Here is a 16,469-nt window from a genome sequence, read left to right on the forward strand (position 1 = left end):
TCAAAAGAGAGGGTCTAACCCAGGACTGAGCCAAGTCAATGCTCCCACACTCGGAATGGGGAGAGCCTGCTGCCGAGGCTTCGCTGATTCTTGCCTGGTCATCTTTCCCGGTGGAGGCCGGAAGTCCTATCTCAAATCCCAGTTTTATTTGTTTTATTTTTTATTTTTATTTTCTAAATATATTTTATTGATTTTGTACAGAGAGGAAGGGGGAGAGAGATAGAGAGTTAGAAACATCAATGAGAGAGAGTCATCGATCAGCTGCCTCTTGCACATCCCCTACTGGGGATCTGCCCGCAACCAAAGTACATGCCCTTGACCGGAATCGAACCCGGGACCCTTCAGTCCCTAAGCCGACGCCCTATCCATTGAGCCAAACCGGTCCTGGCTCAAATCCCAGTTTTAGACAGCCTTCAGATGAGATTCAGAATAGACACTTTCAGGCCCACATCTGCTACACCATTGCACTGTCATCTTAGTGACTGAGAAATAAACCCTGGGCCAAAGCAAATGAATTTCAGTATTTTTATTTCAAGTTCATTGTTTCCCTTACATTTTATCAGTTAGAATAAGAAGTCAAAACATGTTAGAAAAAAAATCAAGGCATGCATCAGAAAATAAAATTACATTGTTTTTTCAATGTGATTAAGTATTATAGGAATGGAAAAAAAATCTGTACTTATATATTTCAAATTTTGCAAGCTTCTCCACTTCACATTTTAATTGCTCTTTTAAATCCACACAATCACTATATAAAGTAACTAAGAAAATGATTCAGGATATATTTCTTTATAATGTCTGAAAACTTGTGGTGGTTGGTTCTCAATTGCTAGACATCTATGAAGATTTCATCTGTGCTAACCACTTAATTAGAAAAATATGCAAAGTAATACTATGGTGGAAATTTGAAAATATTTAATAGGAAGAAAAGTTAAAGTTTCTATATTAAGAATGGAGTATGTTTCATTTAATTAGAATATGCGCTGCCTTCTAATCCAGCTAATATACATTTCAGTCAGCAGCAAATTGAAGCCGTATGCTATCCATGATCGCTCAGATCATTCTAAGTATATAATCTGTGTTACATTAAATAACCTTATTTAGGTAACCGCTTTAAACATTTTGTAGACGCAGGTACTTCTTAAAGTTTTCAGCTATTGATTTTCAAATCTTCTTTGTAGGTCTAAGCCTCTCAGAAGGGCAAGCATAATCACGTTTCCTGCCCGGCTGGTCTTTTCCTTTGATAACCACCCCTGTTACTCTACCGGCCTGTCAATAAGCATTTAACGAGAACCTGCTGGGGGCTGCAGCCTCTGAGGGGGCCTAGAAGCAAACAGAAGATTAGGTCTGCCTGCAGAAGCTGACAGTCAGGCTGCTGTTTTTCATGAGCATAAGTCAGCACACATTCGCTGAATTTTCTTGTTTATCATCAGCAATGACAAAAGTTGTGTTTGTTTTTTTTTAAAGGTGTACCTATAGCTCTGACACTGCCCTTAAGCTGACAGAAAAAAAAAAAAATAGTTCGCATTAACTAACAAAAAAATAGTGACAAAGTTTAAGTAGAATCCTGTGATATTGTCCTCAGAGGTTTGCATAACCGCAGATCAGATTTACACTCTAAAGTACTGGTCTGGTTTGTAATTATCCATGCATTAAGTAAAACTGTGTTCTAATTTTTCATGTTTAAGAGTAAAATGTCAGGACATTTTTGTGGTTTCCTCTGACCAGTAAGACAGGAGGGAGGTTCTTCGTGAGGATTTCCAACCAAGCCATGTACAGCCAATCTGAGATAGATCCCTTTCTTGCCACCGGAAGGCTCCTGACGGCATGGGAGAAAAGCAGAAAACAAAGGTGACAATTACTACAGACAGCAGCATCCCTAGTTGTCTGAGCGATTTAATAAGCAGTGTCCTGAAAGTTTTATACCTCTCCTCCCCGAAATGAAGTCATGGGAAATTATTTTGAATATAGATATTACACCCATGTATTTCTCAGATAATACGAATATCTATAAAGCAGAACAGTAGACTTAGGCATTGTAGAGACAAAACACAACTATAAAATTTCACTCCTCTTTAAGTCGAAAATATGATCCACCAACACTTCTCCCCCCTTTTTGACAGAAATGATTTTTCTCAGTAGTTTAAAGCTCTTATATTTGGGAGAAACCTTAGAAACCAGCTATCAAACCACTGAGTTCAGGAGACCATTTTATATCTTTAATGGATAGGCCTCCAGGCTAGATCTTGCTTGAAGATATACTATCTATTGTATCTTTGTACATACGAGCCAGTTCATGAGCTATCAACGTGAAATAGTTGGAGATCTTCATATTTAGCCATCAATCTTTAGATAAACGAATATTAATATTTTCAGCAGGTGCACCCCTAAAATTTGTGGGGTGAAGAGTCTCACCTTGGCTCTCGCTACATAGCAAGGAGGCTTGTGAACATGCAGTGGGTGCCACACCTCAGGAGCACCTACCCAGCGAAGGGGCCTGTGAGGCTTGCTGGTTGGCATGAAGCTTGTTAGCAGGGAAAGCAGGGCCAGGGTCCTGAAGCAGGCCTGGTGGGGCAGCCCGGGTTCTAGGTGGGCACTGCCCTGGACCTTAAAGCAAGTGGGGCCTTCAAAAGCCCCTGGAGCCCAGTTTTCTAGGTTTTAGGGTTGCATTTATTTGCCTGCACTGTCTAAAATCCCACATGTTCCCCCTTTTTTTTTTTTTTCTTGGCACCTAAATAGGCATGAGCTTTTCAATTCATTAACCCATTTACTGAAGATTTCTTTGTAATATTGTTAAATACCTGCACTATTACTTACAGGACTATGAGGTTAGCAGCTCTCGAGTGCTCCTGTAAGAGTTCATTCAGTCGAACTTGGCGGTAACTCTGTGGACAACATTCAGATTTTGTTGAGGGCTGTTTTCCCAGAATTATGAATAAGAATTTCTCTTCTAACCTCAAATTATGGACAAGTAGAAAAACCTCACTTTCAAAAACATTACATTTATTTCATTCAGGTTTGGAAACATACCGTGTTTTAAGAACTCATGAGAAACTTTGGAAATATAAAGGATAAAACCAGACTGTCCTTGTGCTATAGGGGCTTATTAAAATCTAAGGGGGGAACAAAGCACACCACATGGATAACAGTAAAAAGATAACAGTAAAATGTGAATGGCCAGTTCTGGGACTAGAAAAAAAGAAGAAAACTAACCTAATCTTGATACCAATTTGATATTTTAAGACTATAGATTAAACATTAATCTACCTTTCTTTAAGCTCTTTGGATATTTGTCAGCATAGGGAACTGGTTTCAACTAAAATACCTCCAAAAGACTAACTTGGGAAAATAATTACAATGAACTATTTTGCAGTGATAAGAGTAATAATATATATAATTATTATTATATTTTACTGGTTTCAGAAATGTGATTCCAGATATGTGATTTGCTCTATTATATGAAAAGTCCTTATTAGAATTGGGCAGTTTATTACACACAAAGTTTATGATTCTTAGCTCAGTAAATATTCTCCTAAATTTGAAAGGTTTTTACCATCTCTTGCTCTGATTTGTTCCAACGTCAGCTCCTAATGTAGTTTATTTACATTTTGTAGTTTAGAGGTCCTTGTAGTCCTTTCCCTTGAATGTCTAATCCAACTCAAATGCCTATTCTTCTACTTTATTCCATGTCCCTGCCCTTTTCATCTTCTCATCATCATGACTCCATTCATTGCAGGCCAGATGGGGGTAACTCCCACCTTGTGGGGTTTTCTAGAAGAGCTCAGCGTTTTATACCCATCCTGTGTGCCTGATCCAACCTTCAGCTTCATTATACAAATTTCATATTTTCTCAGGTCCCTATGCTAGTTTTCATCGCTATCTTTATCAGGTTAAAACTCGTTGTTATTGGTCAAATTGTGTGTCTACAATTTATCTACTCTGCATACACATTATCTTAAATTATGTTAGACTGATGAGTCTGTCTCTTATTCTATAAAATCCAACTTGAGAAGAGATTTTAAAATATCAATAACCCGTGTTTCTTTAAAAGAAATTGACTTCATATTAAATGAATAAAAAGTTTTCTAAATCCTCATATCCAGTAATATAATTGAAAAGCACTTGAAAAACGCAGGATCTTAAATAATGAAGTCCTATAACAGATACATTACTTCTTAATCTTTAAATCAACCACTGTTTTCTTTTTCAGACAGAGAGCAAAGTAGAAATTAGGGAAGACAAGTCTACCTTTTCCTTGATTGCTTCCAGTTCTGTATCTGTGATTTTCCATGGAGTTTCTCTCTTTAATTTCTCAGCAGTTGTTAAATCTTTGCAGCTTTCATGGAGACGGTATGGTTCTATCAGCTCTTCAAAGACTTTCCAGCTGAAATAGGAAGTATAAAGGAGGCCTCACAGTGGGAAGCTAACGCATTATTTCACAGATACTCTAAGTTTGACTGGCTCTGCTGGCTGCATATCAGAGCTTCATGTCATGCAAATCTTTTAAGAGTTATCTTTGCCAGGGACATGCTGTGAGTAAAACCATGACTATAGTACTGCTTCCCTATCCAAGGAATGGCCTTAACAGGTTTGAGGCCTTGTTAACCTCCTAGGTCTTAGGTCCGCAGTATAAGCACACAAACACATAGACAGTAACTATTCCGCAAATACATTTTCTAAGTAATATATAGCCAAAGACACAGTTGTTATGTAGTCACTTTAGCCCATAAATGAGTTTCCATCAGCTTATTTTACAGACTCCATGGAAGACCTGTGTGAATTAATGTAGGAGATAAACTAGGTTCCTTGGGATTTAGGTAGGGCTGTCCTCCTCACCTTCGGTCCACATGGCAACTCCCAGGAGGCTCTGGGCAGGTGGGAGAAAGGCAAGGGCTCCCACAGGTTTAATGGCTATAGAACTATTCGAATGTTGGCTGCAGATATGCAGCCTTTGTCTTTCTGCTGTTGTTGCCTGAGCTTTTCAAATTACTATTGTTTAGGTGCATGTCAAAAGAAAGAACAAAAATCAATAATATTTTAATGTCTAAAAACCTGAGGCCATTTTAGAGTAATTAAGAAGAAACCATCTAGTAGAAAACTACTAGTATGTCAGCACTGTGGAATATTTTAAAAATTGCTGAAAAATCTCACTCATCTTTCATAACAATCTCATAAGATCTAGTTTAAAAAATGATACAGCAAGCCGAAACCAGTTTGGCTCAGTGGCTAAAGCATTGGCCTGTGGACTGCAGGGTCTCAGGTTCAATTCCGGTCAAGGGCATGTACTTTGATTGTGGGCACATCCCTAGTAGGGGGTGTGCAAGAGGCAGCTGATCAATGATTCTCTCTCATCGATGTTTCTAACTCTTTATCCCTCTCTCTTCCTCTCTGTAAAAAATCAATAAAATATATTTTTTTTTAAAAAAGAAAAGAAAATAACACCGTTTAAAAAAATGATACAGCAAAACAAAGCTTATTAATTTATGAGAGTAGTTGTCTTTAATATGCCATTCTAAGATGATCTCAAATATAAATACTTTTCTTCTGTTTTATATAAAGTAGCTTACTTATAATTTAGTAACTTTGGAATGAGTAATAATTAGATTCAATGTGCTGTTTGTTAGGCTAAGAAATCAAAATATGGCCGAAATTGGTTTGGCTAAGTGGATAAAGTGTCTGGCTGTGGAATAAAGGGTCCCAGGTTTGATTCCAGTCAAGGGCATGTACATTCCTTGGGGGCACATCCCTGGTGGGGGTTGTGCAGGAGGCAGCTGGTCGATGTTTCTCTCTCATCGATGTTTCTAGCTCTCTGGCACTCTCCCTATCTGTAAAAAAATCAATAAAATATATTTAAACAAACAAACAAACAAACAATATAAAGCCATGAGTTCAATGATCTCCTCAGTTGAGGTGATTTGGGATTCTCAGATCAGAGTGCACAGATTACAAAGGAGTATGTATGCCTAGCAGTGTGCCTTAGTTGAAGATTGGAAAAATACTTAAAACAGTAGGTTTCTGAGAAGTTGGCTTATTTGGAATGGTAGACAATGACAAGGAAGGAAGAAGATTGATATGCCCTGTTATTCTTTCGACCACACAATACTTCCACTTGCAGTTCATTTAAACAGTGCCAAGCTTTCAGAGATCTTTGGTGATAATCAGTGCAAAGGTGCTGGCCTAGGAGAGCAGAGCCTGGGTTCTACTTCCAGTTTTTCCACTGTCCTCCTTGACATGGGTAACCAGGCTATAAAAGAGGGTAACGATGGCTCTTCAGAGCTGGCATGAGGACCGGTATGAGGGTCAATGTGACGATTTGGGTGCAAGTACTATGAAAAGTGTGCAGTTCCTGTAAAATCAAAGCATTCATTTACTGCACAGCTACAGGACTGAGATTAGTAACTGAGAGACTATCTGTTTAAGCTCCCCATACACCTATTTTGATCAGGATAAGAGTTTTCTTTGTGTCTTAGCCCAGATGCAGAAAGACCAGTTCAAAATTAGTTTCCTAAGAAACAGAAGGTGAAATGAAGGTTGCTGGCTGTCTCCTCAGCATTTATACTGTGCTTTCCCATTATAGTCTGGGTGGGAATGACTCCATCCCCAGCATCAGCCAGTCAGCACAATTCTTCTATTCCTTCTACCAGAGCTGTTGGTCAGCATGGGCACATAACCCAGCCATGCTCGATGAACAAGGACCTAGCATTCCACTTGACCATGGCAACTGGTGCAGTGACTTAGATTGGTATAACCTAAGTGGTGCCTATGACCTGAATTCAATGACTGGAGAAGACACAACCTTTCTCACTAAAAACAAATTAGCAAAGATGTAGTCCTGGTTGCTATGGGCAGCCATCTTATTTTTATTAGCAAAATCAATTTTGACTGATGATTTCATAATGGAAGGTACAGTAGAGAGAATGGAAGAGAATTAGTCCTTAGCTGCAAAATTTACCTTCCAGACCAAGATTGGCCTGAAAGCCAAAATACAGTTGGATTTTTCAGTGATGTTTGACTGAACATAATTTCTACTTCTTAAGTCTCTATTCTTTTACATGCAATTGAAACATGCTAAAGTGCCACAGAAGGTTATCATGGGGCTGTATTTGCCCAGTTTTCTCTGAACCCTTGCTACTCTTTGCCTGTGTTTATCTTTGATTTCTTTACCTTAAGGTTTGCCCATGAGCTTGTAATTTTCTTTCTTTTTTAATCCTCACTCGAATATATATTTTCCATTGATTTTTAGAAAGAGTGGGAGACAGAGGAAAAGACAGAAACATTGATGTGAGAGAAACACATCAATTGGTTACATCCTGCAAGGCTGGAATTGAACCAGGGACCCACAAGCTGGCACTCTATTCACTGAGCCAAACCAGCAAATAATTTTCTATCTTCTAGCAAGGTGATCCAAAGCTAGCTCAAGATTTCTATTTTGATTCTTATTACATTAATTTTCTTCTAATTTTTAATCAACTGTAGAGTAGGCCTAGCATTACATGCTATTAAAAATAAATGAGAATAAATTTAATTAAAAATTAACTTCTAGCTGCCCTGCCTTCCTCATCTTGTTCTTCATAATAACAAAGTTTAAAATTGTTTTAATTGTGTACAGTTTTGCCTTAATTCATATAAGATTTCTTCTTTCCAATTAATGTACTAGCTGTTTTTTTTATGACCACTCTAGCATCTTTAAATTATCTAGTTAATGGCTTCTAGTTTCTCTTTGATTTCTAGATAAAGATTGTTGTCTTTTTGGCCTATGACTTTTAATTCAGTCTATACAATAAAAAATGAAATCCAACCACGAGAGCTTTTCCATTTTTCCTGGCTCAATTAGTTTCTCATTAAATTTGCTTTTGTACTCCTTCTCACCCTTGTTCTATCATATTATAGATAATTTTTCTGTGATAAAATGTCTCCATTAAGACTTACTGATGTTTTATGGGTAGTTGAAAGATTTACTAAACACAATTTAAGGGGATCTAACATCAGCTTTCAACATGGAAATTGCTGACAAACTATTTTTGGTATCCTGTGACCAAAAACAAGAACAAAAAGCCAGTGATCAGGAGATAATTGTTATTGGTAGACAAGGACTGCCCAGCCAAGAAGGCCCAGATGGGAGCTGGAATTAAGTGCTCTAAGCTTTGGGCCCTGGGCCCAGGGCTGCATCAGCCTAGAGAAAGAGTTCTCTTTCTCTAATTGAACTGAGGAGTGGCCTTTTTAAATGATTAAAAAAAAAAGTGCCAGATGTGCTACCAGTGGCCACATGTAAGATTTACTAAATTACCATTCTTTGTTCTAAAATTTGCATTCAAATATTGGAACAGTCATTGCCCACACCAGATATGTGACTGCTCTCTAAAGTAGTATGGCATCACTTAGAGCCCAGTCTGAAGAAAGGAGGATGGTGCTTCCAGCACACCTCTCTTAATATGAGGGCACATCACTGCAAAAGTTCTTTAATTCCAGTAAGAACAACCCTTCTGCTCCATTTTCCTCAACACTTTGAAATATCAGGAAAAAAATATCCAAGATTGTGAAAATGAATTCTTTTTTTTTTCCCCAGAGAAAGGGAAAGAATATCTTCATTGCAGGATAAAGAGGCTATATAAGAAATACCAATGAAAATGGTGTCTAAAATAAAATTTAAATACCAGGAACAGAGCAACAATGCCTGGGTCTCTGCTTCTTACTACAGTTCATCGAGTTTAATCCCTGAAAAGTAGAAACTATGGTACAAAGGTCAGGGGTAGTAAGATGAAGAGTGGATCAGTTATTCTGGGCAATCAAAGAATGAAGAGGCTTGGTTAGTGGAAGAGGTTCATCAACATTCTCGGTGACAGGACAGAAATGATGGGTATGAGAGGGTGACCATGGCAGAGACTAGCTTGAAAGGAAGGGAAGGAAATAGGACTTGGGTAGAGAAAACCATGTTAATGGGTAAAGAGGCAAAGATACAGGAATAAGTTGATCAATAAGGACAATCATTAGCTGCTGATAATACAAACATCAACAAGAGGAATTCAGCTATAAGTAGGTGACTAATTTGTACCCAGGGTTTACAGAAAATCTAAAGTCAGTAGGGGACACTGTGACTACCCTTTAGACAACAGTAGATGGCCCTGTACTTGCAGAGCATTGGCAGGTTCTGGCCTATTCCTAAGTGTCACATACTAGGGACTATTGGACCTTCTGCATTATGAAGGAGAATACATTTCTATGTTAGATCCATACATGAGCTCATTTGATCACATCACTGCAAATGCCAAGAGGCGATGACTTAGGAATTAAAATTATTCAAATGCATTGTGGAAGACTACCAGAGATTGCATGAAAACCCAGTTCATATCAAAATATTAATTCCACTTACAAAGGAAAATTATAAATGTGTTCTTAATTTTTCCTAAGTATTTATAACTATAGAAATATAGGAATGCATTAATGGTATATATGATGTGAGGAAATATTACATAGTAATAACCTAGGTTGACCCTATTGATTATAGCCATCATAGTTAAGGTGTTTTGTGAAGCCATCTTAAGTGACATAGTTTTGGAGGAATCATGAATACTCTCAAAAAGCATGAAGTGCAAGGGGGTTGTTCAGTAAATAAAAATGCATCCTAAATTTGGATGATTTTTAGGTATTAAGCTCATTTAGGATAACAATCAAAATAAGGAAGAGGATGAAGACTTGAGAAATGTGGAACGGCAACCCAACCAGAATAGGAAGAAGAAATGATGGTCAACAGAAAGGAGAAGAGGTCTAACAGACAGGTGAGGACCTGAGAGACACTGAGACCTTAGTGACTCTCTCTACTCTAGTCCTTGGAGGCCTCATTCCACACCAAATCAAACACAGAAAATTACATCCAGATGCAATAATAAACATGATTTTGAACTGTATACAATCAAAAACATAATCGCTAACTTATCACTCTAAGTAGTACACTTAACTTACAATCAGCTATAATTTACAGATAATCTTCTTGCATCTCTGGGAACTCCTGTGAAGATCTAACCTACAAATTGTTTGTAAATATCGTGGACGTGACAAATTCAACAATTAAAGGGGGGTGAGATGATATGTTTTGAAGACATTTAAACAGTTATTTCTATTTTGCTATTTTACAATTTTGGAGCCAATACATTTCCTTGCCAGGATTCAGATAGTTTTAAAGAATGCCTTTGGGCCCTCAGAGGCTTGAAGTGTTGAATTCTTAGTGCCTAAAAGCTCAAATGGCCATGGAGGGCCAGTACTATCATTATGCCAAGAAGACACAAGCTGATTCCACATCTCCGCTGGAGCTCCCCAGCTGGATGCCTCACCAGTAACGTTAAATAATGAAACATCGCCCTGACTACTCAGGTTAGAATTCTCTAAGCATGTACTCCCTGCTAATCTTGCCATCATAGACACCTAGAACATGAAGGGCAATTCTATACAATGCCAAGTAAACTGTGTTTCTACAATCCTCCCTCTCAAGCTCATCTTCACCACACAACTTTTCCTTCCATTAGAATGCACTTGATGGTGCTATCGCGTGCTTATTTGAAGTCCCTTAAAAAAAAAAAAAAAAAAAAAATCCTACCAGGAAGTCACTGCAATAGATAAAAATGAGAGAGTATCACAGATTTTAAAAATAGATCTTGTTAAATGTTTCATACCTTTCTTTGTTTGGCTTCATGTTGATGTCACCAATGATATGGATCTCTGCAAATTTTATCCTAAATTTGCTCAGAAGGGAAGCCATTCTGAAAACATAAGAAAAAAAAAACCACACTTTGTCATGCCATATTTAGCTACTTTTCAATCAAAGAGTTTTGTGTTTAAGCAATCATGTTGTATTTCCACTTAGTTTTCAGAAAAGGCTTTGGTTAGTGTTTGATTTTCATTATCGTACTTGATGAATATAGGAAGTGTGGACCAAGCTATTTCACTGAAGGCAAAGAGAAATTCCTGTATGTGCAGTCTCTGGAAATAGCAAACCCAGTTCTGCCTTTATGTTTCAGGGAAAATAATGTAGAGCTCTTCAAGTGTCATTATCCTTTGAAAACAGGACACGTTTTAACATTTATTGCCTTTTATTTTGCTGATAATTTTCTGAGTTGACTGACAAATTGATAATTATATTGTGGACCCTAAGAAAAGAGATACCTACCAAGAAGGGCTCCTGGTGAATAACTGGGCTTAAATTTAAAAGCAGAGCCTAGCAGCTGTTTCTAAGCAAGGCCCTCTCACACAAACTGTACTTCAGGGAAAAGCCTTCACTGAACTACCTGCTTCCTGCACGGAACTGCCTGCCTGCACTGTGATCCTGCCATCTGAGCCAGCCTTATAAGGATATTATTGGGATTGTATTTCAACCAGTAAGATTGAAACTTTCTTCTTTCTTTCTTTCTTTCTTTCTTTCTTTCTTTCTTTCTTTCTTTCTTTCTTCTTTCTTATCTTTATTGTTCATATTATTACAAATGTTCCTCTTTCCCCCCCCCCCATAGCCCTCCTCCACCCAGCTCCTACCCCACTCCAGGCCTCCCCTCTCCCACTGACCTCATCCATAGGTGTAAGCTCTTTGTCCAATCTCTTCCCAAATTCCCCCAAATCCCGTTCCCCTGAGAACTGCCAGTCTGCTCCCTTTCCATGCCCCTGATTCTATTATATTCACCAGTCTGTTCTGTTTATCAAGTTTTTTATTCATTTGAATTTTAGGTTCACTTGTTGATAGATAGGTATTTGTTGTCACTTGTTCATAATTTTTTAACTTTATCTTTTTATTCTTCTTCCTCTTCTTAGAGAGTACCCTGCAGCATTTCATATAATACTGGTTTGATAACGATGAACTCCTTTAGCTTTTTCTTGTCTGTAGAGCTCTTTATCTGATCTTTAATTCTAAATGATAGCTTTTCTGGGTAGAGTAAACTTGGTTGTAGGTTCTTGCTGTTCATCACTTTGAATATTTCTTACCACTCCCTTCTGACCCGCATAGTTTCCGTTGAGAAATCAGCTGATAGTCATATGGGTACTCCCTTATAGGCAACTAACTGTTTTTCTTTTGCTGCTTTTAATATTCTCTTTGTCTTTTGCCCTTGGCATTTTAATTACCGTATTTTTTGGCAAATAAGATGATCCCCTAATTTTACAGTTAAAACATAGGTTTAGGCCTATATTCGCTGTATAAGACTACCCCCCACTTCAAAGAAAAGACTTACTTTGCCGTCAAGATCTGCAGGTAATTTTTGTGCAATTTTGGTCTTTTGCCCCCAATTTTTGGTTGACTTTTTTTCGTTTCAAAAGTTGTCTTATACGCTGGAAAATATGGTATGATGTGTCTTGGTGTGGTCCTGTTTGGATTCCTCTTGTTTGGGGTTTCTCTGAGCTTCCTGGACTTATAAGTCTATTTCTTTCACCAGGTAGGGGAAGTTTTCTGTCATTATTTCTTCAAATAAGTTTTCAGTATCTTGCTCTCTCTCTTCTTCTGGCACCTCATAATTCAGATGTGGGTACACTTGAAGTTGTCCCAGAGGCTCCTTACACTGTCTTCATATTTTTGGATTCTTTTTGCTTTTCTGTTTGGGTGCTTTTTGTTTCCTCGTATTTCAAATCTTTGACTTGATTCTTGGGATTCTCTACTCTGCTGTTGAATCTCTGTATATTATTCTTTATTTCAGTCAGTGTATGCTTAATTTCTGATTGGTCCTTTTTCATATTTTTGAGGGTCTCACTAAATTTCTCAGAGGTTTCTAGAAGACTCTTGAGTAACCTTATAACTTGGTTTTGAACTCTATATTCAGTATTTTGCTTTCCTCCATGTCTTTCATTTGTGAGTTGTTTCTTTGTCTCTGCATTTTGGTTGCTTCCCTGTGTTTGTTTCTATTTACTGGGTAGCTGCTAAGCCTCCTTGAGTTGATAGAGTGGCTTTGTGTGCTGGTGTCCTATAAGGCCCAGTGGTTCAGCCTCCCCAGTCACCTGAGATGGATGCTCTTGGTGCACCCCTTTGTGGGCTGTTAGCACAGTCTTATTGTAGTTAACCCTTGATTGCTGTTGGTATCACTGGGAGAAATTGACCTCCATGCCAATTGGCTGTGCTGACCAGCTGTGTCTACACTAGAAGATATATTGTTCAGGAAACACCCTTATGGGGCAGGACTTGCTTCAGTGGGGCTTCGGTGCTCACTGAGTCTGCCCTTTGAGTGTATCTTTTATGGATGTGAAGAGTTGTAGTCTGGATGTCTCACTCTGACCACTGGATACACTGGCTCTTGGATCTCCAAGGAGGTGTAAGGTCAGCCACAGCCTGAGGCTTCCCAGCAGGAGCTACAGAGACATCTTCAGATTCCTCCTCTTTGTATGGAGTTTGGAAGTGTCCAGGCGAGGCCAAGCTGTGAAGCAAGGCTGGCTGCTGCTGCCAGGCCTTGGGTCTTCTTTTGGAAGCTCTGGGGCTCTCTGAACCAGCTATAGTTTGACAGGTTTAAGGCAGAGAAAAGACAGGCTATTCATATGCAAAAGTCAATGCGCACAGCTTGGGTGGGGTTGTATCATAAATCGGGTGGGGTGGGGTCTCTGGGAAGCACCAGGGCAGAGCAAACAGCAATGGTTTCCAGTCAGCCCTACACCAGAGAGGTCCCTGGTTCTCTGCTTCCCATGCCCCTGTGAAAGAACAATGATTGCTGCGAGCACCTCTGAGAGAAAGCCACCCTTGTGTTCCTGTACCAATGCCAGACAGTCCAGTTTCTCTCCATATGTGTCTGGGTCCCCCGGAGTCTCGTCCAGAACTGGAGTTCAGTGCAAGCAGGAGCTTGCATCTCTCTCCTGATTAAAAGAGTAGCACATCAGGTGCCAGCACTTTCCGTGCCTCTGCACCTCTTACCAATCTCACTACGCTTTCTTCACCTCTCTAGTTGGGGAACTTCCACTCAGCCAGATTTCCTGCAGTTCCGGGTGGTAGTTGTTCTGCATTTTAGTTGTAATTTTGATGTGGTTGTGAGAGGCAGCAAGTTTAGGTGTTTACCTATGCTGCCATCTTGGTTCTCTAGGACTGAAGCTTTCTCAGTCCAATCAGAGCTACATAGCTATAGCATCTTCACTAACCTATTAGAGCAGCTCCATTCCGACTAGTCAAGGCTGTGCTTTTTGGACCAATCAAACTACGAGGATTTGGAGTACTCATTTGCATGAGGACAGACCAATCAGGGACCAGGGGAGGGAACTTCTCTCTAGTACTATAAAAGTCCTCCCCTCTTTGGCTTGGAGAGTGCACTGTCCCTATCCACCAAAGACAGATAATTCGTTTTCCCAGCTAGAGCTGAAACACCGAAGTCCCCCTGGAGCAGGCAAAGCACAGTAGGAAGAGCAGCCTGGCATAGAACAAGTCAGCACAGGTGCAGGTGGAGCAGACTGGAGCAGAGCAGAGTCTCCTTGCCCCAGGGCCACCTTACCCCACAACCATCTCACAACCATGCTGTTCCACAGCTGTGCTGCTTCAGAGTTGAGCTGTAACACTATTGACCTATTCCACAGCCGTGCTGTTCCTGGCAGTTGTGCTGTATCACCAATGAGCGGTTTGCACTGAATCGAGTTTCCTTCTTCTCCACACCCCAAACTTGGGATTCCTTTTGGCATTGAATTGAAGCTGACAACCATCAGTTGACAATATATTTTTATATATTAGAGATTTTACCCCCTGCAAGTGAACATTTTTATATAGTTTTGAAGTTATAGAAAAATTGCAGGGATACTGTAAAGAAATCCCAGAGTCATCAATTGTTTATGATCTGCCCCATTTGATTTATTATTTTCCTTTTCTCTCTTTATTTGTGCCTATATCTACACCTTTCTATCTTTCTTTCTCTTTTTATTCCTCTCTTTCTTTCTTTCTTTCTTTCTTTCTTTCTTTCTTTCTCTTTCTTTTCCTTGCTTTTTTGCTTTCTATCTTCCTCCCCACATATCTACCAAAGACATTCTCTTGTAGATAGTACAATTTTTAAAATCAGGAAATTTAACATTGATACCATACTATCATGTAACTCACTAACCAGTTTCAACTTTTATCAGTTGTCCCAATAAGACACTTGGAGGCTTTAAGAAAATATAATTGTTATAGACATCATATTCATTTCCAGTTTACTATGGCCCTCTTTAAGAGAAATTAAATACACAAACCTCCTAAGAAGGGGAAGAAAATATAAAAACATCACTGAGTAAGAGCCCATCATGATTTTTTGATTTCTGGGAGTAGGTTCCAGGGAGGGCTTGGGATTTGGACATGCACCAAGGGACTGAGGGCTGCTGAAGGTCCTACCTCAGGTTTCCTCCAGAGACCTTCGGTCACACCACATTCTCCGCACTCTTGCTATCCTCACAACTACCCATCAGCACTTCATGAGTAAATGAATAAAGATACAGACTAATACTAACTCTTCCAAACTACAAATGAGATCCAGATATGAATATAGTGACTGTGGCCAAGTGCTGCAGCTTGGAGGTTGCGGGGCTGGGAGGAGGACCAGGTTATCTTTGAAGTGAGCTGTGCTAGAGCGACTGCTGGGAATGGACAAGTTCAAGTCTCTCAGGAGAAGCTATTGGACACAAATTCCTCCAGGTGCTTCCTTTCTGGGGTACACTTACTAGTCAGAACACAGTAACATTATACAAGACTGGAGGCCCAATGCATGAAAATTCATGCAACCAGCCCAGCCTGCCCCCTCTCACAGTCCGGGAGTCCTTCAGGGGATGTCCTACTGATGGCTTAGGCCCACCTCTGTGGGAGGCGACCAGACTGATCAGGGGAAGATGCCACTCCCATCACCCCACTGTTGCTGCCACTGCCAGCTGCAATGGCTGCCTTGCCGTGGGGCCCCCGCAGCTGCTGCGGTGCTTTTGTCCGGAAGAACATCCGGAAGATGTCCAGTCTATTCAGTCTAATTAGCATATTATTCTTTTGTTAGTATAGATAATGACACTGTCATTCAAGACCTGAGATGAGGCTCCTTTTTGAAGACACTTGTGGCCGTGGGTAAATGGACTGGAAGACAGTGATTAGAAAACTTGCACAGATAACTTACTGACCGGAAAACCAAGTTACCATGAGCTTTGTCTTTATATTGGCTGCCCTTCAAAAGACATGTACACTTCTTATAAATCCAAGTATTGGAACAACAAGCATCCAAAATGTTCTAACACACAAGTGATAAGTTACTTACGCAATTTTTTCTTCTTCAATGCGGTTAACCTTCCCTCCGACATAGATTCTTAATTTACAGTCTTTCCATTTTTTTCTGAGAGTCAAGATATAGGGGATAAGGAGTGTTAACCCTGAAAAAAAAAAGTAAATTATGACAAAAAAGATGAGTACATCCAGCTGAAAGGAAATTATGGCTTTCCCTCTTTTTTCATTCCCACACCAACAGCTCTTAAATCATTTAAGGTCTTAGGAGAACACAGAAATGTTATTCTTTAACTGGCATCGTTTT

The 16,469-nt window shown here is 39.4% G+C and overlaps 1 protein-coding gene across 3 annotated transcripts in view; it reads right to left on the minus strand.

Moving 5' to 3' along the window:
• Window positions 1-512: 512 nt before the first annotated feature.
• Window positions 513-16,469, minus strand: part of SLC12A1 (solute carrier family 12 member 1) — an 87,717-nt gene continuing 71,760 nt past the window's right edge. For all 3 annotated transcript variants that reach the window (XM_036442889.2, XM_036442880.2, XM_036442895.2), the window contains exons 23-27: window positions 16,200-16,311; window positions 10,668-10,754; window positions 4,249-4,384; window positions 2,818-2,885; window positions 513-1,819 (exon numbers count right to left, since the gene is read on the minus strand). In XM_036442889.2, the coding sequence (XP_036298782.1) occupies window positions 1,684-1,819; window positions 2,818-2,885; window positions 4,249-4,384; window positions 10,668-10,754; window positions 16,200-16,311 (539 nt within the window). In that variant the 3' untranslated portion in view covers window positions 513-1,683. The remainder of the gene's footprint in view (window positions 1,820-2,817; window positions 2,886-4,248; window positions 4,385-10,667; window positions 10,755-16,199; window positions 16,312-16,469) is intronic.

The sequence above is a fragment of the Pipistrellus kuhlii genome, unplaced genomic scaffold (genome assembly GCF_014108245.1).
Source record: "Pipistrellus kuhlii isolate mPipKuh1 unplaced genomic scaffold, mPipKuh1.p scaffold_m20_p_1, whole genome shotgun sequence".
In the NCBI taxonomy this organism is placed as follows: Eukaryota; Metazoa; Chordata; class Mammalia; order Chiroptera; family Vespertilionidae; genus Pipistrellus; species Pipistrellus kuhlii.